Here is a 27,218-nt window from a genome sequence, read left to right as displayed (position 1 = left end):
TCTTTCTTTCTTTCTTTCTTTCTTTCTTTCTTTCTTTCTTTCTTTCTTTCTTTTTTTTCCCATGTCTGAGATGAGAACCCAGTATTTCATGTAAATACTGTAGAGTCAAACGTTTCAGGGCAAATTCGTGTTAGTCTCGTTGTCCCCCACCCTTCCCTCGCTTTGCCCAGGGCTACAGAGGATCAGTAAATTGGTTACTCCCAACCTCTTCCTTTCCCTCACTAGAAACCCAAGTAATTTATAAGGACCCAATCCTCTGTTTAATCAAAACAGAGCATCTGGAGAGATTTACAAACAGGAAGAAAATTTATGTCCACAAAAGACATGAGTTTCCTGCCTGCAGTATAGCTTAAGGATGGTCTGTGCCAGACAAGTAGGAATCTTGATTCATGTTTAACTCGGTCAAATTATCTCTCTTAAAATTAAAAAGCAATTCTTCTCAATAGAGGAAGATCTAACCACATCGGATTGCCTGACCAAAAGGTTTTTCTGCGTCATCTGGGAAATCTGCCATTCCCTGAGACTAGGAGGCAATTACTTTTTCATGCAAAGTTGTAGCTCTAAGGTGGAGTTAGTCTGAGTAATGGAATTGAAAAGCCATTTGTGTCATAACAGATAGAGAAATTAATGAGTTGAAATTGTTCGGCCATGCCATCTCTGGGCATGAAGGATAATGTAGAGCTTTGCCTCACAGACCGAGGAAAGCATACTCTTGGTCTGAATCATTATTTGTGACCCTGAAGAAATTCTAGACCCGAGGCCCTTCCTGAGGGAACCCTGTACCACACACACCTCTCCAGAAGCAGGCCATCATCCTGGAGCTCAGGCTGGGAGAATTGCAGGCAGACTACAGGAGTCAGGGATAAAGCAACTCTCCAAGACGCCCTCTCAGGCGAGGCTCTGAAGAGCAGGGGGAGACGTCAGAGTGTGAAGGTGGGGACAAGAGAGGGGATGTGATTCAGGAGCCAGGAGGAACGCCCACACGCCAGCTGACCCCATGGTGAGCCAGGTTCAGGTGAAGAGTTACATGGTCAAGCCACCAACAACCTAGCCAAGTGTCTCTCCTACTTGGACATTAACACGGCTCTGTGTCCCCCTCCCTGTTTTTAAATACCTCAGTGCCATTGAGACTTGACTCTTACATTTCCCATGAGCAGTCTAATGACCACGTTAACGCAGATACTGGTGGAATAATGGTGGTCAGCAAACCTAGAAATCTCTCTCCATGAAAAGAAGGAAGAAGAATTTTGATCAGTGATCCTGGCCCATTGGAATAGGATGTTAACTTTCTCTGTAAATGTAATATATAGGAATTTTTAAATGAAAAACTGAAAATACTATTTACTTCTTTTCAGAGATTTAAATTATAATAATCTTGATGAATTCCCCACTGCCATCAGGACCCTCTCCAACCTTAAAGAACTGTAAGTATTTAGGACAAATTTAATAGAAGAACTCTCTTCTTCGTGAAGTCACTTTAAAATATGTTTGACTATTGTACATAGTATGACCAACTGGAAAAATTTAAAAGTTTGTATAAATAATGGCTAAATACACTTGAAATATATTTTCATTTATTCCGTCACCAACAGACATTAGATAATCTTTTAAATTTAGAATGGATTTCTCTAAAATATGTATATTTGAAAAAAATTGACATAGTTCTCTAAATCATACTCCTTTCCTAAGCTATATTCCCCCCAACATCTACACACTTCATACATTTATAGAGAATTATCACAGAATTCCTTTATTTGCTGAGCATTTTGAAGAACAAACTTTCCTACATCGTGTAAGTCTAGGACTAGAGAAATAAAATGCATGTGCCTAGTACCGTGCTAGATGTTTTCATGCACATCATTTCATATTCTTTAAATACCTTGTGCATCATATTTGATTTTTTAAAACCCACAATTATACTAAAGTAAAGCTGACTTTCAGCTCGTAGGTTGCATCCATTGTCTTTTACATACTATAATTCAATTAGCTTTTCTTTGTACCTAAAAATATGAATAACGTATGTAAGAAATGTTCCAAGAATCGGAAAGGGAAATAAACATAGAGCCAGGAGAAATGAGACACACAGCTAAAGGAGATAGACAACAGGGCTTGTTTGGAAGCAAAAGACCTGAGGAGGGGTCTCCCTCAGGAGCCCCCACATGTGGCTTAGCTGGGAAATCCTCACAGTCTATGGTCTGGCAGACCTAAGGCACCTCATCCAGCCGCCGACCCACATGGGACCCATTCCGCCACTCAGACAACGTTAGCACCGGCAGAGGGGAATCAGTTTTTTATTACAGACTCACTGAGTACCTCCCTTCAGCTCAGGCAATCTTGTCCTCCTAAGGAGATTACGTAAATCTCTCCTTTACAGCAGCTTAAGTCAATTTTCTCTTCTCCTCGCTTCAAATGGGGTCAGGAGGAGTGACCATAATCCTCTCTCCAAAGATGGTTTCCTCTGTGTCAAGTTGTTATACAGTGGTGTTCTACTGGATATTAACAGATGGATTTTCTTTTTATAACATCAGATTGTAAGCTTCCATAAAGCACGACTGTTACTTTTCAATTTTTTTACTCCTCTTTCAAGAGGCCAGCTTGTGATTTCTTTTTCTCCTAAAGAGCACGTAAGCTTCAAAACGCATAGAGGAATTTAATCTTACCCTCTAGCTATCAAAGATGTTGACCACTGCCACAGGAGGGGAGTACTATTATATAATGTTACCCTACAGGTTATTTTCCTTTTAAAATGTTTCCCTCTCTTTCTAGAGGATTTCACAGCAACAATATCAAGTCAATACCTGAGAAAGCATTTGTAGGCAATCCTTCCCTTATTACAATGTAAGTGGCCATAGTTCTTTTTGATTTTTCCATCCTGAGATATAATATGTATTGCACTTTTAAATGTAATAAAATGAATGTCCTATAGATTCCCAAGTTTTGTCTTTATCAATTCAAGATTCTTTACAGAGAACCATATATGGAGATGTTTTGCCAGCTTTCAGCTGAATGCTGAAATGACATAAAAGATTCTTTGTTTCTAGAACCTACAAGTGTGCATTGCCTCATGCTTCATATCTTCAGAGACCTTGTCTCACTTCACAGTACTCTTGTGACGTACTTTTGCCTATCTATTTTCTAAGGAATAAAACTGATTTTTTAGAGAATCATTGTCAAAGTCACAGTCACTCAGAACTTGAACCCAGGTATACTAGAAATATAAATTTTTTTTTAAGATTTATTTATGTCAGTGAGAGAGAGAGAGCACGCACGCAGGGGTGGATGGGCAAAGGAAGAGAGAGAGAGGGGAACTCAGGCAGACTCCGCGTTGAGTGCAGAGCCTGATGCAGGGCTTCATCTCAAGACCCTGCGATCAGGACCTGAACTGATTCTAAGAGTCAGACGCTGAACTGACTGCGCCACCCAGGTGCCCCTATAAATTATTATAACCAAATAGGAGTCCTTTACAGCATCCAGCAATCCACTCCATTGATGGTGGGCGTTTGGGGGCTTTACCGTTTTATGTGAGGTTTCTGTATCTGTTTGTTATCAAGGCCAAGGATTGAGTCACATTTACATAATTACAAGCTCAGTTGTAATTCTAGAAACATGCTTATATTCTAAAAAGATGTATGTGAGGGTTTATATATCCTAAAAGTGCACAATAGAGTTACAACTAAAGCATATAATTAATGAGTTATATGTTTCACATTTAGCATAAACAGAAAATCGATCCCATGTAGATGCACCGGAAGATGAAAACAGGTGTTAGGATGGTTCTTAGATAAAAGACCTGGCAGACTGGGAGAACAGTACTGGCCTGAGGTCTTGCAGGAGGGGTTTCGAATCTGCAGGAGAGTAAGGACAACTGTTGAACTTGACCCTGGGGGCATTTCTTGGCAGATATTCATCCTGTGCCAACTTGATTAAGAGGCCTTCTGGAACCGTGTAGTAGTGTCACAAATGAGCTGGAATCCCAATCAGCCCTGACAACTGAAAAAAAAAACCAAAAAAACACCATTGTTTCTGAAATAGATTGACAGTATGTTGGCAAACTAAGGGTTTTAAAGTTTATTGCCAATAAACATTAGGCCTCATTAGAGAGTATTTACATACTAAAAGTTGGCAAATTTGCTTCTTTTTCCTTAGAGCCACAAGACTGGGGTTGGTTTTGTTTTGTTTTCTTTTTTTTTTTTAATCACGCTTTTGATATGCTAATACCACTTGAGAAAGGACTAACAGCCCCCAAAATTTATTAGTGCTTCTATCCAGTATTTTATTGCTATTTGCTATTTTCTCCCTGAAACTCTCCTCTTCTTGCTTCTGCCTGTTTCTCTCTCGTCAGTCACTGCCACCCCCTGGCAGATCCCCAGTTCCCAGCTTCTGTGAATGCTTCCCCTGTCCCACTGGCCACCCAGCCTCCATTTCTCCCTCTGTGGTCCCCTCCTCGTAACTGCTTCTTCTCAAGCCCACTGCCACCCGCCTCTGCTAGCCACTGCCTCAGCATTCCTGCCGATGGAAGGCTCATCCCCCGCCTCTGTCACGGGAGGACGGAGGCAGAACATCCAACTCGTCAACATCTTGCTGTGAAACATACGGAGATGCAGGGTTGCCTCTCGCCTCATCTCCTGACCAGTTCTCCACAGCTCTCCTCGGTCACCCGATGTCATAACCCAGATTGACTAAGCTGTATTCATAGAACAAAACTTTGTTTTGCCTTTGCTCCTACAAGTCCATCTCTCACGATGCTTATTGAAATTCTGTCTCCAAGAACCCGTTTCCAATGACATTACATGAAGTTTTTCTTGATCTCACAAGAAAACTTCCTGAGAGCCCTATAACTCTCTTATTTGTGAAACTTACATACACAAGCATGGGTATTCCTATCTGCCCAGTGTACATACGTACATATATGTATGTGAACACAATTATATATATATATATATATACAGGCATATGACATAGATAAGGGACAGTGTGATATTATGGGAAAACTCTCCATTTTTTAATCACAAGACCTATATTCTAGCTCTAGCTCTTTCTCTTATCAGTGTTCTAATCCAAGGGAAGAGGGCAGGAGGACAGAAGGGGACTTAGGTTTTTATGGGTGATGGATCTAATCCAGGTCCCAGCCAGATGTTACACATGCATGAGCTCTTTTAATTTGTACATGAAACCTACAACTCAGATTTATTATCCCAGTTTAACAAATTAGAAAAGAAAAGCTCTGGGAGGTACTGAATTTACCAAAATATCAGAGCCTTACTTTCCTCCCCCCAAAATGAGATAAATGTATCTAAGTATCTGTGCTGTGGATAATTTAAAATTTAAAAGCTGTGGAGCTTTTCAAGTTGTTAAGTGGATCCATTGAGCTGCATACGTGAAAGAGCTTTATCAACTAGAAAGTGTTAGGCTGTTACTTACTTGTTCTATCCCAACTGATTCTAAGCTTCTTTAGGGCGGGGACATTGTGTCCGTCTTCTTCAAACTCCCAGAATCTAGCATAATGTCAGGCATGTAAGAGATCTTAATGATGGCTTCCTTAATGACTGTCTATGAATTCCCACAGTACCTAGTCTCATACTTTGAGTGCAATGACACCAATAAATATTTGTTGAGTTTTAGGGAACTGGGATGTCTTCTCCACTAAGAACTATTTGTAGGGCTTCATTGACCAGACAGTTCAAATACCATTCCATTGAAAACATCTGTAAAACAAAGTATTTAAGTTCTTATAATGTCTCATCATTTAAAGCAGTATAAGTCTTTTAGAAATCTAATGTTACCAAAAAAGCAGAATAGCAAATTTCCTCTCAAATAATTGGAAGAGTCCTTCATGTATGTTATGATAAGATTTGACACAAGGACCTAACCTTCATGTGTGTCTGTAGAACTTCATCTTTCTTTATTTATTTAATGATGCAATTGCCAGGACCTTGAATTACCTTTTTGCCACTTGATGGATATGCCACAGATGTTGGAGGCAGAGGAAGCTTTTTAGGTATACCTACAATCTGTTCACTTGCTTTTATCCTTAGTATCTGTCACTTATATCTGCCTTGCTTCAAAAAAATTTTCATTTTTATATAGTATGGATTTCTTACTGGAAGTCTCCTCCTGGGGCACCTGGGTGGCTCAGTTGGTTAGGCGTCTGCCTTTGGCTCAGGTCAGGATCCCACGGTCCTGGGATGAAGTCCCATGTTGGACTCCTTGCTCAGCGAGGAGCCTGCTTCTCCGTCTGCCTGCCGTCCCTCCACTCTCTCTCTGACAAAAAAATAAATAAAATCTTTTTTTAAAAAAGTCTCCTCAGGAGTCAAAACATTTCTTTTGTGTTTTACCAAGTGACCAGGAATGTTACACAATATAGTACAATCAGGATTACATACATTTACTATATTTGTTGGAATTTTGAACAGGTATTCATTTGTCCTTGAGCTTTTATCCTAAGACATTGGTGTTTGGATTTTTTTCAGACATTTCTATGACAACCCCATCCAGCTTGTTGGAAGATCTGCTTTTCAACATTTACCTGAACTAAGGACGCTGTAGGTTTTTCTCTTACAGATCCCTTTCCCCTTGCAGGGGTACTGTAAAAACCAAATGAATATTTTAAGTTAAAGTGCTTTGAAAATGGCACTAAAATGACCCCTTTCTGGAATCTTCTTCCAATAGTACTCATGTACCCCTCCTTCTAGGACTCTGAATGGTGCCTCACAAATAACTGTATTTCCTGATTTAACTGGAACTGCGAGCCTGGAGAGTCTGTAAGTACTTGAATAGGCTCTTGACTTTGCCCAGAACACGCACTGCCCTTGAAGCCTGACCAATCTTTAAAGCTAGTGAATAAAAATATGTCATCGTATGATGCCTGCATAAAAGAATTATGTCTGGTTTGTATTTCAACAGGACTTTAACTGGAGCCCAGATCTCATCTCTTCCTCAAACCGCCTGTGATCAGTTACCTAATCTGCAAGTGCTGTGCGTATCAGGAAGGCAGTGACATTGTGTAAACAGGCAACTTCCATTTAGGAGCAAAATGGCAGGCGTTCTTTCAATAATCCTTGAAAAGGGGAGAAAGTTTTTTCCTTGTAGGGCTACAAAAGGTCGGTGCTCCCTCGCCCCCGTGGGCCGGGGAAGTGGCTCTCTGATGTGACCCTGGTAATGGTGGCAGCACACCCTTTGTTCCCAAGGTTTAATCAGTCTCCCGTTAGAGTTTCAACTGGCACACGTTTCCTGTCAGAAGAGGGATATGAACAAGCCTAGATAACTTCGTTTCCCCCCTCAAAGCTTTGCAGAGCAGAAAAAAATTATGTAATGAATCAAAAACCCAATATGGATGCCAAAATAAAAAATTAAGTTATCAGACCCATACAAATCTTGACAAAGGTGACCCTTCTTCTGGTATAGTTGGTGGGTGCCATGTTGTAATGTTTCCAACTAGTGGTTAAAACGCTTGCATATGTGAATTCTAGTGACTTGGAGTGGTTTTTTTTTTTTCCCCTCTGCCTTTCCCTTTCTGAAAAATAGTTTATAGGGATTTGAAGAGCAGAGCCTTGTTTTGACCTTCCATTTGCAGCCTCTCCCTCAACTCCCAACCCTATTATCATCGTCTCATGCATTGTGGAAACTTAATGAATGAACCCTTAGTCTCTGGCCATGGCTCTATTCTCTCATGGGAGACATCTGTGTCAGTTGAATGCCTATAATTTCACCACAGGCTTCACCTCATAGCAGAACTACAAGCAGCACTACGAATGTTAAGTGGAAGGATGGGAATGTCTGCCACAATAATTCTGCTTCCTCCCATCTCCAGCACCCTGGCCACTTCAGACTTCAGTTTTTCAGTATATGGGGTTGTATGAACACCCCATGAGAGCCTTGGAGTCAGTCATTCGTGCATAGAGGGGGGGAATATGGAGTAAGTCTCTTCTCCACTCCACATTGCCCTCTGAGGTGTGGATACAGATGAGAAAACTGAGAATTAGGGAAGTGAAGTACATTTGTCGAAGTCACACTGCAAGGAAGTAGCAGAGTCCAAATTCAAATACAGGCAGTTTGATTGGATAACCGGGAGAAAGTGCATGTATACCAGGTGGTGGAAATCTTGGGCGCCATCTTAGAATTCCACCTACCACGCCCAGGTGTAATTATCTTCATTCTTCAAGGAAACTGGCTTGATGACATGACTAGGATTTCACATGCTGTGACCAGTACATAAGAAGCCAGTATTTAAACTGCATCTGTCTCCAATATGTGACATGGAAAATGGTAAACCAGCCAGAGCTAGAACTGCATAAATGGAGGCTGACTGGCAAATTGGTTAAGAGCAAAGGCTCTGGGGGTCTGTGTTTCTGGTTCAAATCCAGTCTCCCTATATACCACCAAGATACCTTGAGCAAGTTATTTATCCCCTCTGGGGCTCCATCTCCCAATCTATAAAATAGAGATACAGCCACTTCCTTCAGAGGATCATCATGAGGATTAAGTGAGTTACTACATGTCAAACGCTTATACACACACCTGGAACATTGTAAACTCTCAGGCAGTGTTAGCTCTTACCAACTTCTTTCTCACTTCCCTTGGACCATTACTCTTTCTCAAGCTCTTCTTTTCTCCATTTGAAACTTGAAAGGTCTGAAAGAACACAGATACATTAACCACAGGAGCTTGTCAGTTTCAAAGCCCTTCAACCTCTAACTTTGATTTGTTCTTCATGACACCATGCCAGTTCAGCAGAACGAGTATCTTCTCCTTTAAGGAGAGAACTGAAAAAAGGCATAATGTTTGGCCAGTGTATCAACCAAGATAAAGAATCAGTTGAAGTTGAGAGTAGAACTCGGGAGTGCCAAGCTCTACTACAATCTACTTTATGTTCTGGATGCACAGATCTGTGAGCTCCCCGCACCCCCACCTTGACTGAATCATCCGTGGAGTGCCTGTTACATGGGGAAACTACACTGTTGAAATTGTGCCCCAGGTTCTTCACTTTCATGGGAATTACTGGACTGTGTGTGGCTCTCCCCACTAAGTAGCTGGTGATCTGAAGGGAATTATTTCACATCGTATGATGATAATCAGTGTCTTCCTCATAAGGTGACCACAAGCATTCAGTGAAATAATTTAGGGAAAGCTGTAAACATGGTGTCTATATTTAAGGAGTGCTTGATGAATGTTAGCAATGAAAATAACTAGGTAGAAAGTAGGCACAAGTGCCCCTGTGTCTTTGTGTCAAAGGTGTTCTGTATCTTCTACTAAGAGGTACACAGAAGGATTTGTCCCCTTGCAGTCTGTGAGAACAAGTGAACCAAATTATTATCAGCTGTGATGATATGTATGTCCATTTTCTCACATACACTCTTTTTAAAAAATTTACACCATTTTGTTGACCAGGTATATTTGTGCCCAGGTGTGGGGTATGGTTTGGGGTTTTTTCGTTTTTTGTTTGGTTTGGTTTGGTTTAGTCTTTCAAACCTCTAGTATAAACTACAAATTTGTGTTTGAAAACAGCTTCATCTGCATTATGTTTGTGTAGTAAATGAACTGTCTTCTATATACATTCCATTCATTCAAAAAATGTAGAATGGAGTGCTCAATGACAAGAACAAAATAATTTAAAAGCCTCTTAGAAAGCAGTATGGATTTTCCAGTTGCATAGTAGTGGTCTGGTTTTAAGAATTAGAATCAGGCATGAAAGTGTGTTGTTAGTTGATTAGCTGATAACTTTTTAAACATGAGACAAGATTTTTTTTTAAGTATCTATGTTACTTTATCTACCAGCTTTCTTTTTTTAAGCTTTCTGCAAATTACCATGGCTTGTTTTAGATTAGTTATATTATACTATAAATATGTCCAGATGTTTTTGTTATTCTGTAATTTGTTGAGTTTTGGCTGAAGACTTTCTTAGATTTTTTTTTCCCTCTTGCCGTGATTGATTTCAAAATTAGTGCTATGTTTTGAATTGTTGTTGGGTTTTTTTTTTAGTTGATTAGAAAAGAACCAACAATGATTCTCTTAGCTATAGAGATATAGCAGCTCTTAGAGAGGAACAATTATTTAATTTAATTTGTACTCATTTCAGTAAGATAATAGCTAGGACATTGTAGATCATCACTAACAAAATATAAATAAATTCACTAAGTAAATTATTTAAATCAATTAAAGAAGTACAACAGCTACATTTCAGTAAATGTTTGGATCTATGCTTAATCCAATAATGCCTGTGACTACCTGCTCCATGTCAGGGCTGGGGAAACATTCAGAGTCTGCCTTTGGGAAATATATCATCTTGGAGGGGAAAGGAGAGCAAAGCATGTTTCCTTAGGATTAATATGTAACAGATTTTTCTCTTTTGTACCTTCTGTTTTCCAGAGATCTATCTTACAACCTGCTAGAAGATTTACCCAGTTTTTCAGTCTGCCAAAAGCTTCAGAAAATGTATGTCTATCAGAGTCTCTAAGTCACTTAACAAAAAACAAGAGCCAAAACTCACATTTCCAGGGGTCACTGGTTTGCTTGCCCCCGTGGTTCACTGGGGAGACATTTGGTGCTTTCCCTTCTCATACACACAAAGTGTGACTGTGTAGGATGGCTATTGAGCTGGGAAAAATAGATAATATTATTTTACCATGCACTGTACTGTCACTAAATCATTTATTGTGCTTTTCCCACCCCAAACTTGGTGTTGTAATAGAACTTCAGTGTTATTGGAACTTTGGGATTTTTCTAAACTTACATATCCAATGAGGGGTGTTACTTGTAAATATGGGAGGGGCTTTGTCGGGTGTTTGTTTCACAGCAGCCATCCTTAGAGGAGGTGCCATGTTCTTCATATTCAAGATGCCGTTGATGACACTTAGGCAGGAAACATTTGAACATTCCTTTCTTAAAATTGCCTCCACAAAACATGAGTCTTACTGCTTTAAAGTCATACTTTGGTTTTGATCAAAATGATATTAACCATCTATCTTTTCCCACTTTGTTTTTCTTTGAATGCCTTTGGGCAATTAAGAGAGAAAAAGAAAGGCAAATCTGTTTTTAAAAGGTAAGGATTTGACACTCTTGAACACCCTCAAAGAATTCTAGAAGGGCCCGGAAGGCAGAGCCAGGTGACTGAACGAGGCCAGCATTCGGAATACAGCCTTACGCCCACCCAGAGGAACTTGTTGCTTCAAAAGAGAGGCAACACTCCAGTATATAAATTGGAATGTTCTTCTTTAAGCAAAAAAAAAAATTTTTCATCAGTCACTTGGTAGTCACACTTCCTGTGTTCCTTTGATTGAGGGCAGGTAATCCCTCTGTACAAGATCTCTGAAGACTAATCTTTGAAACCAATCTTTGGAACTCTGTCGTTTCAGAGACCTGCGACATAATGAAATCTATGAAATTAAAGTTGACACTTTCCAGCAGTTGCTTAGCCTCCGAACTCTGTGAGTACTGCCTCCCAGCTCCTTCCCCCGCACAAAGCACTCTCTTCCCTGGTATTTTCTTTCCACTGTATACGGGTACTGTTGGACCTGTGTGCCTGTTTTTGCTGTGAAAAGGCAAATCTCTCGCTCATGGTGATTTTCAGGAATATATTCAAAAGTAGTAAATTTGCCATCTGCTCTCTGACACGGAACTTGGATAAAGAAGAAGGAGGCCAAGCTGTTGACTTGCCTATGAAACATGTTTCTGTCAGCAGCCTGGAATGGGTAGGGATCGTTTTCCACACAGAAATGGAACGACTGCACAATTCTTCCTGCCTGTTCATTTTTTCTGGGTCAACGGTTCTCAGTCTGTGTCTCAGAGTGCTTACGAATCCTCTGGGGACCACTGTAAAGAATGCTGGCTTCGGGTCCTCACGGGCTTCATGAGTTAGAATCTCTGAGTTGGATCCTAACGATTGCCATTTTAACAAGTACACTAAAGTTTGAGCACAGACGCCCTGAAAAAGGCTTCTGTCGATCAGATGACTAAAAATTGTAAATATGGTATCTAGTTCCATTTTATGAGTGAAAACACCATGTACCAGCCATAAATTTAAAAAAAAAAAAACTTGATAACAGATTGTTTTCTGTGACAGATCTTTTTCATCTTGAAACCAAATTTCAATGTAATTTTGATGAATAATGACAGTATGTAATGCTTAAACTCTGGTATATGTTGTTAAATACTCCTTTTTTCCTAAAGTTTTTCTTTTCTTTTCTTTTCTTAAGATTTATTTATTTATTTGAGAGACAGAGGGGTGGGAGGGGCAGAGGGAGAGGGAGAAAGAATCTCAAGCAGACTCCCCACTGAGTGTAGAGCCCAAGGCAGGGCTCAGTGTCACGACCCTGAGATCATGACCTGAGCCAGAATCAAGCATTGGTGCTTAACTGACTGAGCCACGCAGGCACTCCCTAAAGTTTTTCTTAATACTTAAGAGACTATATCATAGTAAAATAATACCACTCTTCAAAACATTTTAAATTGACACTTAAGAATCATCTCCTCCTAAAAATTTACCTTGAAAACTATCTTGTTCTGAATTTAAATATATTGCCCTTTCCTTATTTTTGGTATCAGCTTGTGAAGTTCTTCTACTTTTTTTTAGTAAATGTAAAACAAAAATACATTACCTAACTTCATTACCTGACTTTTTCACCCAGTTGGAGTTCTGGCTGTTTCCAAAAGTCAGTTTCCCTGTAAAAGGCTGATATAGTTGATAACACTCTATTATGTCATTGAAATTTGCTAACAGAGTAGAACTTAAATGTTCTCACCAAAAATATCTATATATTTTTTTCATATACACACAAAATGAAAGATTGACCTCTAACGACACCAGAAGAATGAGACACAGACCCAGAAGGCTCCATGTCTGAGTCTCCCTGAATTCCTCCTGCCCCTTAGACTTCACATCTGTCACCCACCAAACTCTGCCACCTCCAGTTCATCCACTCTTCTGCCACAGGCCCACGGAATGACTCCTGTGGATCGCCACCATCATCGTCCTAACCAGCCTTTCCACCATCCGTCTCCACTCACTCATCCCATTCTCTGAAGAGAATCTTTCTCAAACAGAAACCTAATCATGGTGCTTCCCTGCTTCAAGAATCTCGTTAGTCTCCTATCGTCTTCAAGATTGAGACTAGACTTCCCAGCACCGAGCTTCAAAATCTGACTCCAACCTCATAGTATAACCTCCTGACTCTCAGCCACACATTCCTAGGCCTCTGACACGTGGTGGCTAGCTCCAGTGTTCTTGCTGCCCATTGGGTTCCTCCCCACTCTCAACTTCCCCCTGCCTGAGCCCTTATAAGAACAAGATCTGCCATGAGCCCATGCCACTCTGATGCATTTTGCACACGCCCTGCCACAGGACTCAACCCTCGGCACTGCCATGCGTAGACTGTGCCCTACCCAAAGATGACAAGAACTTTTTTAATCATCCACCCCACCCCCCGAGGGTCTAGTGCAGTGGCTCTCTTGTTATTTACTCAAGAATTTCGAACATGTTTTGAACAAAAGATAGGGACTCTGATGTCAGTCAGCTCGAGTTGGAATCCCAGCTCCTGAGATGATTCTGTGACTTGGAGCAAGTCCCTTACTGCTCTGTGCATCACTCCTCACCAGTAAAATGGGGCTAATGACAACACCCACCTCTTAGAGTTGTGCTGACGGTTATGAGAGCAAGCGAGGCATGGGTAGGCAGAAACCAACCATGTGGCCAAGGCTGAGGCTACAGAAACACAGAGGAGGGAGGCCGTGGTTGAGAAAGTGTGCACCTGCCACCAAAGACAAGATTCCCAAGCAGAGAAGGAGGACCAGTGCCCAAGTTCTCTCTCCTGGGCTTCCACTGGGAATCTAGCTGCGACCAGTAGGGAGCCACCTGCAGGGTCAGCCCCAGGCACGGAACAGGGCTGGAGAGCAGAAATGGCTCCTCGGGGGCTGCTGGGAGGACTCCAGCACACAGGTGTACAAACAGGAGAGGAATTACAGTCCTTTGAACATACAAATTCTCCCATATTTACTCGAAAACCCGCCAAAGTGCTATAGGGACCCATGACCGGACTCAGCCTGCATTCCTGATATTCTGTACCGTGAGGCTCACTGGGGGGCACTCTTGTTCCAGCTGAAGCCACCAGGGACTTGGACAGGTGGTAGGACCTGCTCCCCTCGAAGGACAGAGACATTAGGAGCAGCTCAGGAGGAGACAGCCTCCTCATTCAATTTACCGAATCCCCATTTGGAGCTTCCCCACTCCTTCCCTGCCATTTCCTCCCCTTGTTAGCCAAAACTGTTTCTGTTCTGGGATCCATGAGGGATCAAAATAAAAAGACTTCCAGTTTCATCCAGCGTAGGGAGCCTTTCAAATGAGAATATAAATATTCTGTAAAGACCATTTATCCAAGATAACTCAGGAGGCCCTGTATCCTAAATAAATCACTCCTCTGAGCTAGAGAAAAGGTGACCCGAATCCCTTTCAATTTCCTCAGTTGTCTACACTTCCATTACATTTATTAGTCAGGCATTCTGAAAGGACAAATTTTAAGTTCATTGTTCCTTTTGTGAAATGTGGAAGTCCTTATTCCTGCTGAATCATCTACATTTCAGCGTGTGTGTGTGTGTGTGTGTGTGTGTGTGTGTGTTTTGAGTGAATTTTATTTCTCCATAGATTGTAGGTTTTCTTTGTTATTAAAGGATTTTATTTTCGACACATTAGCCCCTTTTCTATTTATTTTGCAGTTAAGAATTTAAATGTGCATCTCCTTTACTGGGGATTTTTTTTTTTTGGGGGGGGGATTTTTTTTTTTTTAAGATTTTTATTTATTTATTTGACAGAGATCACAAGTAGGCAGAGAGGCAGGCAGAGAGAGAGGAGGAAGCAGGCTCCCCGCCGAGCAGAGCGTCCAGGACCCTGGGATCACGACCCGAGCCGAAGGCAGAGGCTTCGACCCACTGAGCCACCCAGGCGCCCCTAGGGATTTTTTTTTTTTAATACTTCTCAGTGTCTGTCTTGCGGCCTGACCTACCCTACAATGTACAGAAAGCGTTTTTGAGTTTCATTACATGTGCAGGACATTTTATCTACTTCCAATTCGCCAGAGGAAGACCCTCGGAAGTCCTGCGTCTTAACTCCTCCTCCACCTCTGCTCATCTCAGAAGTGCCCCCATAAAATTTCACGGCCATGTTTTAGTCAACATTTTAACAGAGAGTAAAATCTAAAATATCCACTTGCGTGATTTTTCCTTGATTGTTTTAAAACAAGTTTGATTTAAAGTCCCCTCTTCAGTCACTTGATACTACTAATACCTTTCTCTGAAAGCTGATTTGATAAGCTTATTGCTATGTCCTGAATGGAAGTTAAGTTTTGGCAGAAGAACGAATATGTGGTAAAACTTCACACAATCTTTTTTTTTTTTTAATATACAATCCTCTCACTTGCCTCATTATTTTTTTTAAATAGGAATTTAGCCTGGAACAAAATCGCCATCATTCATCCCAATGCGTTTTCCACTTTGCCATCTCTAAGAAAGCTGTGAGTATTTTCATGACTTGTTTATGGCATGTTTTAAATAATTGGGGGGCCACCTAAATTCATCAAAAATGTTGGTTTTGCCGAAGAGGCCACGTGCACGGATTGCCTGGCCGTTAGTGCTCTGGACATTGGAGCTGAGTCAGACCAGAGAGGACCCCCCCCCACCCCGTCCTTCCATGGCCACGGGGGTGGGGGGGAGTGGGTTGGGGGTGGCCTGACATGTGTAATTGAAGATCTGGGTGACAGCTGGTTCTGGTTATTGAGGTGACATTTTCCATTTTAGCTGAGCAATCAGGTGGGATAGAATAAGATGTCATTTCAGTTCCAAAGTGTTTTCATTTCATATTTGCCATCCTGAGAGAAAACTTTGCTGTCCTGTCCCCCACCCCCACGCCACCTCCCCTCTGCTTCTTACACCTTCCTCTCCCCTCTCCCTTGTCAAAAGGAGAAGTTGCTGGTCAGACAGAGTTAAGGGGAGGAAAGAGAATAAACCCGACAGCGTCTTGCCCCTCCTGCCCAACTTAATCCATTCAATATCACTTTTCAAATTAGCTTTAGCACCTCCTTCCACTGATTTTTGATGTCCCCACCCGACAAAATGAAGCTGAATATGGAAATTACAATTTGGATGTGGTTGAAACAAGTCCCCCCTGCAATTCTGATTTTAAGTCATAAAATGATCAGAAGCTAAACCTAAAAGTTTGCCTTTTTTTTTTTTTTAAAACATCGATGCTTTCTGCAAACACAGACCAAAAGCCAATTGTTGTTTGATGTTTTACAGGGACCTATCCTCCAACCGCCTGTCGTCTTTTCCTGTAACGGGGTTACATGGTTTAACTCACTTAAAATTAACAGGAAATCGTGCCTTACAGAGCTTGATATCATCTGAAAACTTTCCAGAACTCAAGTGAGTTTGTCATTAAAACTAATAAGATACATTTGTGGTCATGCGAAATAACAGACGCGTTCTAGTAGTTTTCAAAATTTATGAGGTCATGGGACTCTTTTGAATTGCATTTCATGCCCTCAAGTCCCCCACCCCTAGGGCATTGTTAGGACAAACCCTGAAGGGGGAGACTTCGTCTTCCTGATCACATTTCCTTTCTTCCTCAAAGATGCCTCCCAGAATCCTAGTGTTCACGGGAAGAGTTTGAAAACCATCGATCCATGAGATAGAAACTAGGACACGTAATTAAATAACATGATAACATTATTGTAGTTAAAAACTGCTTACGTTTTTAATTTTATCTAGCTTGTTATATGTTCTAATAAAATGTACTAAATTCATATTTCTTTGAGGAAGTAATGCTCTTTAAAATCTATTGTGCTTATTACTGTTAAAAAAATCCCTTGAAAGACTATATATATATATATATATATATGTGCGTATATATATATATATACATATATATATGTGTGTGTATATATATATATATATATATATATATGCATGTAGGTACGTGTATGGGTATATACATATGTATATGTATTTTTTAAACCACAGGACATTCCATATACTTTTAAAACCATAACCCCAAAAGAGAGTTTGGAAAGTAGAAGAGAGTAAAAATCTAAAAATACCCCCTAAACAACTTTTTATTTTATTTCCTTTCAGACTTTGTTTCCAATGTATTTTTAATCATTAGAACTACAGTACATATACGAACTTACATCATGTTTTCATTACTTTACATTATGTCATACCATAAGCACTTTTTAATGGTGCTACAATTTTCCTAGCAGTCATTTTTTTAACTTCCCTATTATGGAAATTTTCAAGCACCAAAGTAGAGAAAATAATATAATATATGCATCACTCAACCTCAGCAATTATCAGCATTTCATGGCAACTCCATTGTTATTATAAATAGTACAGTAATGAACATCTTTGTACACAGTTAATACTTTAGTGTCTTAATTAAGGCTAAGATCCAAAGACAGAATTATTGAGTGAAAGAACATGAACACTACCTTCAACAACCTGTGTCTTTAAGTTTATGTTTTTTGTTTGATTTCGTTCATTTAAAGGGTTATAGAAATGCCTTATGCTTACCAGTGCTGTGCATTTGGAGTGTGTGAGAATGTCTATAAAATATCTAATCAATGGAATAAAGAGGACAACAGCAGTACAGATGACCTTCATAAGAAAGATGCTGGAATGTTTCAAGTTCAAGGTAAGACTTGCTATGTCACAGTGATGAAATTGTATCTAGAAGGGTCTTGAAAAGTCATCAAACAAGTCATCTGAACTCCAGACAAGTCCCTATGTAACCAGCCCCAGCAAGTTGGCCATCAATCTCACTACTTAAAGACTCCCAAAGAAAGAGAAATATCCCTTGGGATTCGTTCTAAAAGTTCATCTTTTCCGTAAGTGATTTCTTCATACTTTTATTTACAATTCAATCCCCCATGGCATAGACTGTCCTCAGGGGTAATTCTTAATATTGATGTTAATATTTCCATAAGCTTTTAAAAGGGCCTCATCCTTATGGATACCTTTTTTTAAAAAACATGTTTCTGAGTGGTTTTCTCCAGAAGACAAAATCCTCTTTTATTCTTAGGACCTGAGAGGAGTAGCCAGTACAGGCATTTAGATGCCTCCATAGGTCAGCAGAAGGGCTGAAGAATCCCAATTCTCATCCAACTAATTCTAAAACATTCTCTCCTCCCCCCCCCCCCCCCCCCCCATAGAGGTATCTGTCAGGAAGGTGAAATGAGATCATGTCTGTAAAGCACTTGGCTTTCCTTGAAGTAAGACCTTACTTAAACCGACAGCAATGCCCCTGAAACCACACCTGTGGTAACGAGAAGACGCCATGGCAGCCCCCATTTGCCTTTCCCTGCCAACCCTGCAAGTTTGCACAAAGTCTAAGCAGACTGGCTTCTCTTCCTTTGGGCCCTAATGATTTGTTGATTCCCAGGCAAGTGTGATTCCGTCTGTCTGACTATTAACTTACCATCTCTGTATGTACACACATCAGTTTAAAGAGCTGATATTTTAGCTTTGGCTTTTTTGTTTGAGGCCACAGCATGTATCTGGCTCCTATTTTTCCCTTAGTTTTTGCTCTCGCTGCTTCATCCATGTTAATTTCTACTATATTCATTCACTCAGGAAAAAAAAAATTAGTGCCTACTGTGGACCAGGAGGAACATAATGGACAAGAAAGACAAAGTTCTTCGGGGAGTTCATGTTTACGGGCAGTGATTCTGTATGTTAGGTCACTAAACTCCTGTTTCATAAATAGGTGCTAAACTAAGCACTAAGCAGTAACTTGATTTGTGCTTTGTTAAGCAGAATCTCCAGGAAAGATAGAAACTTATCTACCTGATTCTTCTTCTCGTGCTCAGAGAACACAGCCCAGAACCTTGGCACTCTAGCTATCTAAGCACTGGAAAATTGGATAAAGAGAGGCCCACAGCCTCTCTCCAACTTAGGTCAGTGCAATTTGGGACCATCCTGAGCTGCAGGGAACAAGGACAGAATGAGAGAGCTAAAGTGTTATGGCCCAGAGCCTGGGGTTACCCTCCCTCACCCCCACTTCATCTGGAATACTATGTCATATAGTGGCTCAAGTAGAACATCCAAAAGCAACTTTATAATAGATTGCCAGAAAGCCGGAGCTCAGGAAAAAGTGGCACATCTGGGCTTCAGTTCCCTTTGTGACCTTTCATGTCTTAAGGATGTGGTCCTGGGATGTGGTCCCCAGGAAGGAGAGACAGAACCTCATTCCAGGGCCTCTCATTCCTGCAGATGAGCGGGATCTTGAAGATTTCCTGCTGGACTTTGAGGAAGACCTGAAAGTCCTTCATTCGGCGCAGTGCTCACCTTCCCCAGGTGAGAAGGGTCCACAACTGGGCTGTCCATGCGCACGCTGACTCTGAGGCCATCAGTGACATACTGGCCACCCTTCAAACCAAAATCCGTGCTGCCTTTGAGGCTCTTATATCCATCCCTGTGGGGACCTTTAAAATAGAAATGTCCATTCCCTAGACTTGGTCCGCCCTCATAGACAGGGTTTCTGTGAAAGACTTGATTAAGATTAATGAAAACTGAAGAACCAATCAAGCACATGCAGTTTTTTTAAAAGATTTTATTTATTTATGTGTTTATGTATTTAATTTTAATTTTTTATTTACCTGAGTGGGGGAGCGTGCACAGGCTGTGGGTGGGGGGATGGGGAGTTCTCGAGGAACAGATGGGGAGGGAAAGATTCTCAAGCAGACTCCCTGCTGAGCGACATTGATGATTCAGGGCTCTATCCCATGACCTTGATTGAGATCATGACTTGAGCCAAAACCAAGAGTCCAATTAACCAACGGGGCCACCCAGATGCCCTATATAGGCAATTTTTTTTAAAGATTTTATTTATTTATTAGACAGAGATCGCAAGTAGGCAGAGAGGCAGGCAGAGAGAGAGAGGGAAGCAGGCTCCCTGCTGAGCAGAAAGCCCGATTCGGGGCTCGATCCCAGGACCCCGGGATCATGACCTGAGCCAAAGGAAGAGGCTTTTACCCACTGAGCCACTCAGGAGCCCCTATATAGGCAATTTTTAAATGATATCAGCAGTCTAGCCTTAACTAGTACATAGCAGTCTTGCTTCATGTAATCATTTATTTTTTAAAATTTCCGGGGCGCCTGGGTGGCTCAGTGGGTTAAGGCCTCTGCCTTCAGCTCAGGTCATGATCTCAGGGTCCTGGGATCGAGCCCCACATCGGGCTCTCTGCTCAGCAGCGAGCCGGCTTCCTCTTCTCTCCCTCTCTGCCTGCCTCTCTGCCTACTTGTGATCTCTGTCTGTCAAATAAATAAATAAAATCTTAAAATAAAATAAAATTTCCTCTTTCCTAAATAGCTATTTGATTAAAGCAAATAATAGTTTATACAGACAAGTAAAAAGGTGTAGATTGACTTCATGTAATTGTCCCATTCCCAGGAACAGGATGGGCCAGCTCGGGGCATGGAGGGTGGGTGCGGGGTGGAAGGCAGCTGGGAAGGGTTGATACTTTATTTTCAACAATAGGATTCTGTTACTCTCAAACATCAAACCTAAGATGAAATTTCCATGAAATGCACTCTCATCATACCCATACTTCCCCTTCTAATATTATGGAGTATTTCCCTGGGATTTTCTTTTTCTGCTTCCAGAACATTTTTGAAGCATTCTGGAAAACTACATAATGAAAAGCCCAGGAGATCTGGCTTTTCACCTGGCCCCAACTCCACTGTATTTGGGGGAACATAATCAAGTGATTGAAACTCCCCATCTCCATTTCTGTGTGTTTAGGTTCAAAACATGAGCACCAGCTGTTCATGTTTTCACAGTAGTTAAAGAAAGTAGAACACGCCACAGGGGAACTGTGTGCTACTCTGGCTGTTACTGGCCTCTCTCTCGGCATCCTAAGAAGAGAAACAAAAAGGTAATGTGGCAGAAGTTGTGAACCCTAGTTTGATACCCAGTCTTTTTCTTCCTTGGACTTCTAGGCCCCTTCAAACTCTGCGAGTACCTGTTTGGTAGTTGGCTGATCAGAATTGGAGTGTGGACCATTGCCATTTTGGCGCTTACTTGCAATGCCTTGGTGACCTCGACCGTGTTCAGAGCCCCTCTGTACATTTCCTCCATAAAACTGTTAATTGGGTTAATAGCAGCTGTGAACATGCTCATGGGGGTCTCCAGCGCTGTGCTGGCGGGTGTGGATGCGTTCACTTTTGGCAGCTTTGCCCAGCATGGGGCGTGGTGGGAACAAGGGGTAGGTTGTCAAGTCGTCGGCTTTTTGTCCATTTTTGCTTCGGAATCATCTGTTTTCTTGCTCACTCTGGCGGCCCTGGAGCGTGGCTTCTCTGTTAGGTGCTCTGCAAAATTTGAAAGGAAAACTCCTTTTTCCTGTCTGAAAGCAGTCATTCTGCTCTGCGCGGTGCTGGCCTTGACCATCGCCACAGTTCCGTTGCTAGGGGGCAGTGAGTTCAGCGCCTCCCCACTCTGCCTCCCCCTGCCCTTTGGCGATCCCAGCACCACAGGCTACATGGTTGCGCTTGTCTTGCTCAACTCTCTTTGCTTCCTGGTGATGACCATTGCCTACACCAAGCTCTACTGCAATTTGGAAAAGGGAGACCTAGAGAACATGTGGGACTGTTCTATGGTGAAGCACATTGCTCTCTTGCTCTTCACCAACTGTATCCTTTACTGTCCCGTGGCCTTCCTGTCCTTCTCCTCATTACTAAACCTCACCTTTATCAGTCCTGAAGTAATTAAGTTTATCCTCCTGGTGATTGTCCCGCTTCCTGCCTGCCTCAATCCCCTTCTCTACATCCTCTTCAATCCCCATTTTAAGGAGGATCTGGGGAGCCTGGGAAAACAACCCCACTTCTGGACCAGATCGAGAAACCCAAGCCTGATATCTATTAACTCTGATGATGTCGAGAAGCAGTCCTGTGACTCAACCCAAGCCTTGGTAACCTTCACCAGCTCCAGCATTGCCTACGACCTGCCTTCCAATTCCGTGTCACCACCAGCTTACCCAGTGACCGAAAGCTGTCACCTTTCATCTGTGGCATTTGTCCCATGTCTTTAATTCACCTGTGGGAGAAAAAGTTTTTAAACATTGAAAACCCAAAAACATGAGAGTGGGTACATCAGAGCAGTAACTAAGAATAGTTGGTGGAAACTTTGTTTTTGGTATCTCTCAGTGTGGAAAAAGCTGAAAACCTGTTGATACTGGAGAGTGAAAAGTAAGTCTAACTGCTGCTTGTATAACTCATTCAGATATAAGAGATAGATCAGTCACACTATTTAGGTATGCCCAGATTTTTAAAAAACAGATCTGAAATGTTCAAAAGAGATTCTCCATGATTTCAACCAGATTCTTTTTCAACTCACCAATCTAGTTATTTGGGGAGAGAGGCAGAACTACTCACTTACAAAAGAGGTTTTAAACCTGAAAAACCCCTCAAAAGATGGTGAGAGGTGTTTGGAAAATAGGGTTTTAAATGGCCTACATGACGAAGTCGAGGCTGTGACCAGTAGGAGTTCGTTTTAATGACCATGTGGATGTTTTAGCCCTCCTTTACCTTTCCTCACAAAGGATCCTTCCAGTCACCAGTCCCCTCCTGAATGGATAATGTAGGGCATTCCTAGTTAGATTCACATCCTTTCTAGTCATGCCAGATTTTTATGTATCAGCATGAGATGGTTCCACCTCAGTGAAGTAAAACTGCCTACAAATATTTTGAAAGGAAAATAAACTTAAATTCTTAAATTGGCATGAAGGCAATCATGTAGAAGTGAAGTTTGCTTTGTCTAATTCATTGTTAACTCCTTGCTGTCCAGAACTCAGAAGAAAAGTCCGTTGCTGGCAATGGATATACCTAGAAAAGATGGTGAGCAACCTGGGAGGTTTTGGGGTTTTTTTGTTTGTTTGTTTTGTTGTTGTTGTTGTTGTTTTCAGGTGAGTGCACACTTCTTGCAGGAGGTCTTTTCAGTTGATTCAAACTAATGTGCATCTTTAGGAAATGACCAAATGCAGACCGACATAAATTAAATGCACAGGCATCATCACTTCACACATGTGTATCTCTAGTAGTTCTCGCAACGGTGTCTGAAACCACTTTGGACTCAACAGGGATTTGGTAACATATCCTGTTTATTTAGCTTGGTTTTAGCTGTGTTGTCTCTGGACCAACCCACGTGATGTCAGGAACATGACTTCTGTGCTTATTCCATATGTAATACATGTGTTAAGTATTTTAAGAAGTAAAATTATTAAATACTAAAGGTCAAAGGATTAATTTGTAACTTCTATTATACTACATTAGCTTCAGTACATCCAAATCAAAAGACTGTTAGGTAGATTTATTTTTATATAAGCATGTTTATTTTGATCAGATGTTTTAACTTGGAATTGAAAAAAATACATTTATGAGATGTTTTATAAGATGTGTAAATATAGAACTGTATTTATTACTACAATAAAGATTCAGTAACACTAAGGACCATGATAATAAACCATGTACAGTGGCATATTCTTCCATATATATTGTGTTTCTCTGCCCGTTTTCTTTAAATTCATTAACTGTATATAATATGTGTAAATGTATAGTACTTGTAAATAGATTCCAAACTTGCTTTTCTATTGGGTACAAAATAAAAGAAATTTGTAATAAAACGTGTGACTATAAAACAAAGTATCTTCAGCTCTTTTTGAGCCCACAGGCAAATATATGGTCTCCTAAGTGTTTTTTATTTCTAATGTATAAGTACATTTGCTATTGAAGTATTTTCACCTCAATATTTTAGGTACTTTGGACTTACCATAAGAAGTAAACACTTCACAAGAACAAACCAAAATATCTTTACCAACTCCTGGATTGTGTTAAGTAGGACTAATAAGCCATTTTGTCAAGGCAAATGACTTGGTAAAGTTTATTGTCCCCAGTGAGGGTTTGGATTTCATAGCCAGAACCTATTTCTTTTGCAACATAAAAAGAAAAAAAACTCCACAACTAGAAAGAAATATATAAATAACAAATCAATCTTAAAATTATTCAACATGAACATGAGTTTTCTATAAATTCTTCCTTTAAAAAAAAAACATATTTCATGACCATGTCAAGGCCAAAACGTTCTCTAAGGACATGCAATTCTCAGGGCACAAAGCAATGCACTGTTCCCCTTCAGTTCCCATCCCCCAAAACATAAGAAAAGAAGTGACTTTCCTAACGTCTTGTGCCAAACCCTTGCAGCTTCAGCAGTGATTCCTGCTGTCCCCATACAGGTCACAAAATGAAACTGTCAAGTCTGGTTGGAGGCCCAGCATTATTGCTAAGAGGACCCATACTTACTGAGCACCCTCAGGGTAGCTGGCACTGAGATCATCACCCACTCATCAGCTAGAACCCTATGCTTCAACCTAACGGAGTTAACAGGCATCCCAGGATGTCTACTGTGCTGCCCGCACTTGGTTTGTCTTCAGCTGAAACAAGGGCTCTAACACGGTCTCCTTCCTCTGACCCCAGATAGTGGATACAAAAGTTGCTTTTAGAACAATGGATCTCAGTCCTCCTTCTCAACATACTTGCTTTTGGGTACCTAAAGTTAGGAACAAGTCCTGACAGCCCACCTCTTTCTGTCCCACTCAGGAAAGCACAAGTCAGTGATGTAACTTTTTTAAAGGGGAAAAAATCCACTCTAGTGCATTTCTTTAAAAATCCACAAACTCTATTGCTTTATTAGCAAAACTTAATTATAATACACCTCACGGCAAACACTGCTTTGTTAAGTGTCTGATCAATGCTCTGCACTGTATTACAGTAAGTCAGAACGGCTGGAATTACATCCACAAATAAACCTACAGCGAGAAGAAGAAAGGCTATATAATAAGCTCGACAGACGGAACAACAACGAAAACAAAAACCAAAAGACTGTAAACTGGTCGTCTAGCCTATAGTAAGTGATTAACTTTACGTTTTCAAAATGGATTCATTCATTCAACAAATACTATGTGCCTCTATACAGGCAGTGTTCTATGCTTGGGGGTTTCTATGCAAAACATGGTCTGGAATTTGCACTCTAATGAAGGAGAGAGAGACAATAAGCAAATCTAAACAAGGAAATACATGACAGAAACATGAATGGAGGAAAGGAAGCTTGAAGAGCGTGGCAGGAGTGACTGGCATGTTATTTGCGATGCAGAGCTTGAGAAAGGTTCTCTCTGGAAAGGCGCCTTTTAAACTAAAATACTATTCAAAAAGGAGCTACCCTTGCTTTAGCATTCAACTAGTTCCATCAGAAAAACTCATCATTTTTAGTTTTCCTCTTCCTATGTCGCCCACAACAAATCATGTTAGATGACATTTTAATATAAAAGTATATTAGGTGGCTGTTATTGCACATAATTTTTTCTTAGAATGGTTACTAGAGAGAATCATTCTCATACAAAACAGAAAACATCATTTTGTTTTGGCCAAAAGTGGAAAAACAAGGTAGTAAAAAGTAATAAAATTAGCAACAGCCTGCTTATTTAGAACCTGAAAAGCTTCAACATCTGAAAAAATAACAGTGTTTTGCTTTTTTTCTTTATCTTGTCACTACATGTAGCTCAGGGGCCCATTCGCCAACAAAAGAATAAGTCCCCGAGAAAGAGACGGGGCTCCCTGTGATCCCACTAGCTCCATACACGCTCTTCAGCATTTGGAAATTGTATTTTACAGCTGCACTATGTAGATGAAAGAGACCATTCCCCTCCAAGCCACTAAACACTGACAATTTTCTTTCTTAGGCCTCAGAGGCCCGAAAATATAGTTAGGTTTGGGTGGCATTTCCTTGCAAGTGAAGTCGTCACAGGCTCTGTAACCGTACCCCACTTTAGTGACCTTCTTATGAACATTTCTAAAGATGCTGGACTCAGATTTGACACTGGCTCATTCATCTCAAACCCAAGTTCCAGCATGTCTGATCCTCGAAGCTTGTTGGGGAGGTTGATAACAAAGCTTTAGCTTGTCTGGATGAAGAAACTAGAAGAAAATGAATGTGATATGCTGGAGAAGCACTGTGCAACCTGGGTTTTCCAACTCTAGCCACATTTAGACATGACTTCCCTTTCTGGTTACTACATTTTAAATAGAATGTTAAAAACCTGCAGTCAGTACTACCTCTCGTTTTCACAAAAAAGAAAGAAAGAAAGAAAACAAAACAAAAAACCATCTTAATCCATGAGGACAGGAAATTTAATGATATAGGATAGGGAAATGATAGCTCATCAAATTAAGAATAGGGGTGCCCAGCCAGTTCAGTAGGTAGAGCATGCAACTTTTGACCTTGGTTGGGCTTGTAAGTTTGAGCCCCACATTGTACTGTGTAGAGAGAACTTAAAAATAAAATCTTTAAAAAGAAAAGCCTGAGAATGTTTCCCCCAGAGAAAAGAAAGCTCAAGAAGAACACTTGAAAAATTTGAATAATTGAAATTTATTAAGTGCTTTCTTAAGTACCAGCTCATAGCAGTCCAAATAGAATGGTTAAGTCCAGGGATTTGCCACTAGTCAAACCTGCATTCAAATCCTACTTCTATTACTACCTGTATTATAATTGGGCAAAATATTTAATTTTTCTTAGCCTCTACTTTGTCCCCACTCAAATGAGAAAATATCATCAGCCTCATATGACTGGAAGTATTAATAGCTCAGTGTATTAAATCTCTCATCGCAGCACCTGGAATGGAGCAGATGTTTAATAAATGATTGCTGTCTTTTCCCCCTTTCCCAACGGCCCTATGACATAAGCAAAGCAGGACTTGCTATTTTGTAGATAAACTGAGAGTCAGAGTGAGAAGTAAATCCCTAAGATCAAAAATGAGGAGCTATGATTAAAACTTGCGTTTTATTTAGTAGCAATTGAAAGGCAGTCACAGGATGAGCCAAATTACTTTTTTAGAGAAGAAAAACCAATTGGCAGATTATTCAGGGAGACAGAATTGGGCTTAACCTAAGGAAGATTCACTTCATCAGATGTCTTGGGTACCAAAGAAAGTCTATTACATTAAATGAGAAACTAGATTAAATAATGGTTAACTAATCAACTCTCAGTGTTTTAGATGAATTCTTGGAAAGTGTGGTATTATGATTTATAATAAGAAATATGTATTTGGTCTTGTTCCCCATTCCCGACAGAGTTCTTGAAACCCTTGGAATTTCCTAAGTGATGAAAACCATGTAGGTGTGAGTTTTTATGTTAA

General features: G+C 40.7%; 1 protein-coding gene across 3 annotated transcripts in view; it reads left to right on the top strand.

The window, feature by feature from the left end:
- The window catches only part of LOC111142179 (leucine rich repeat containing G protein-coupled receptor 5), a 122,860-nt gene extending 100,796 nt beyond the window's left edge, over nt 1-22,064 (top strand). For 2 of the 3 annotated variants that reach the window (XM_022495189.1, XM_022495186.1), the window contains 12 exons: nt 1,356-1,424; nt 2,767-2,838; nt 6,471-6,542; nt 6,693-6,761; nt 6,904-6,975; nt 10,366-10,431; nt 11,352-11,423; nt 15,426-15,497; nt 16,279-16,404; nt 17,526-17,671; nt 19,249-19,332; nt 20,977-22,064. In XM_022495189.1, the coding sequence (XP_022350897.1) occupies nt 1,356-1,424; nt 2,767-2,838; nt 6,471-6,542; nt 6,693-6,761; nt 6,904-6,975; nt 10,366-10,431; nt 11,352-11,423; nt 15,426-15,497; nt 16,279-16,404; nt 17,526-17,671; nt 19,249-19,332; nt 20,977-22,064 (2,008 nt within the window). The remainder of the gene's footprint in view (nt 1-1,355; nt 1,425-2,766; nt 2,839-6,470; nt 6,543-6,692; nt 6,762-6,903; nt 6,976-10,365; nt 10,432-11,351; nt 11,424-15,425; nt 15,498-16,278; nt 16,405-17,525; nt 17,672-19,248; nt 19,333-20,976) is intronic. The other variant, XM_022495188.1, reaches the window with a different exon arrangement.
- Nucleotides 22,065-27,218: the final 5,154 nt, after the last annotated feature.

The sequence above is a fragment of the Enhydra lutris genome, unplaced genomic scaffold (assembly GCF_002288905.1).
Source record: "Enhydra lutris kenyoni isolate GAN:26980312 unplaced genomic scaffold, ASM228890v2 scaffoldscaffold7, whole genome shotgun sequence".
NCBI classification, from domain to species: Eukaryota; Metazoa; Chordata; class Mammalia; order Carnivora; family Mustelidae; genus Enhydra; species Enhydra lutris.
This window is presented reverse-complemented; position numbering and strand designations above follow the sequence as displayed.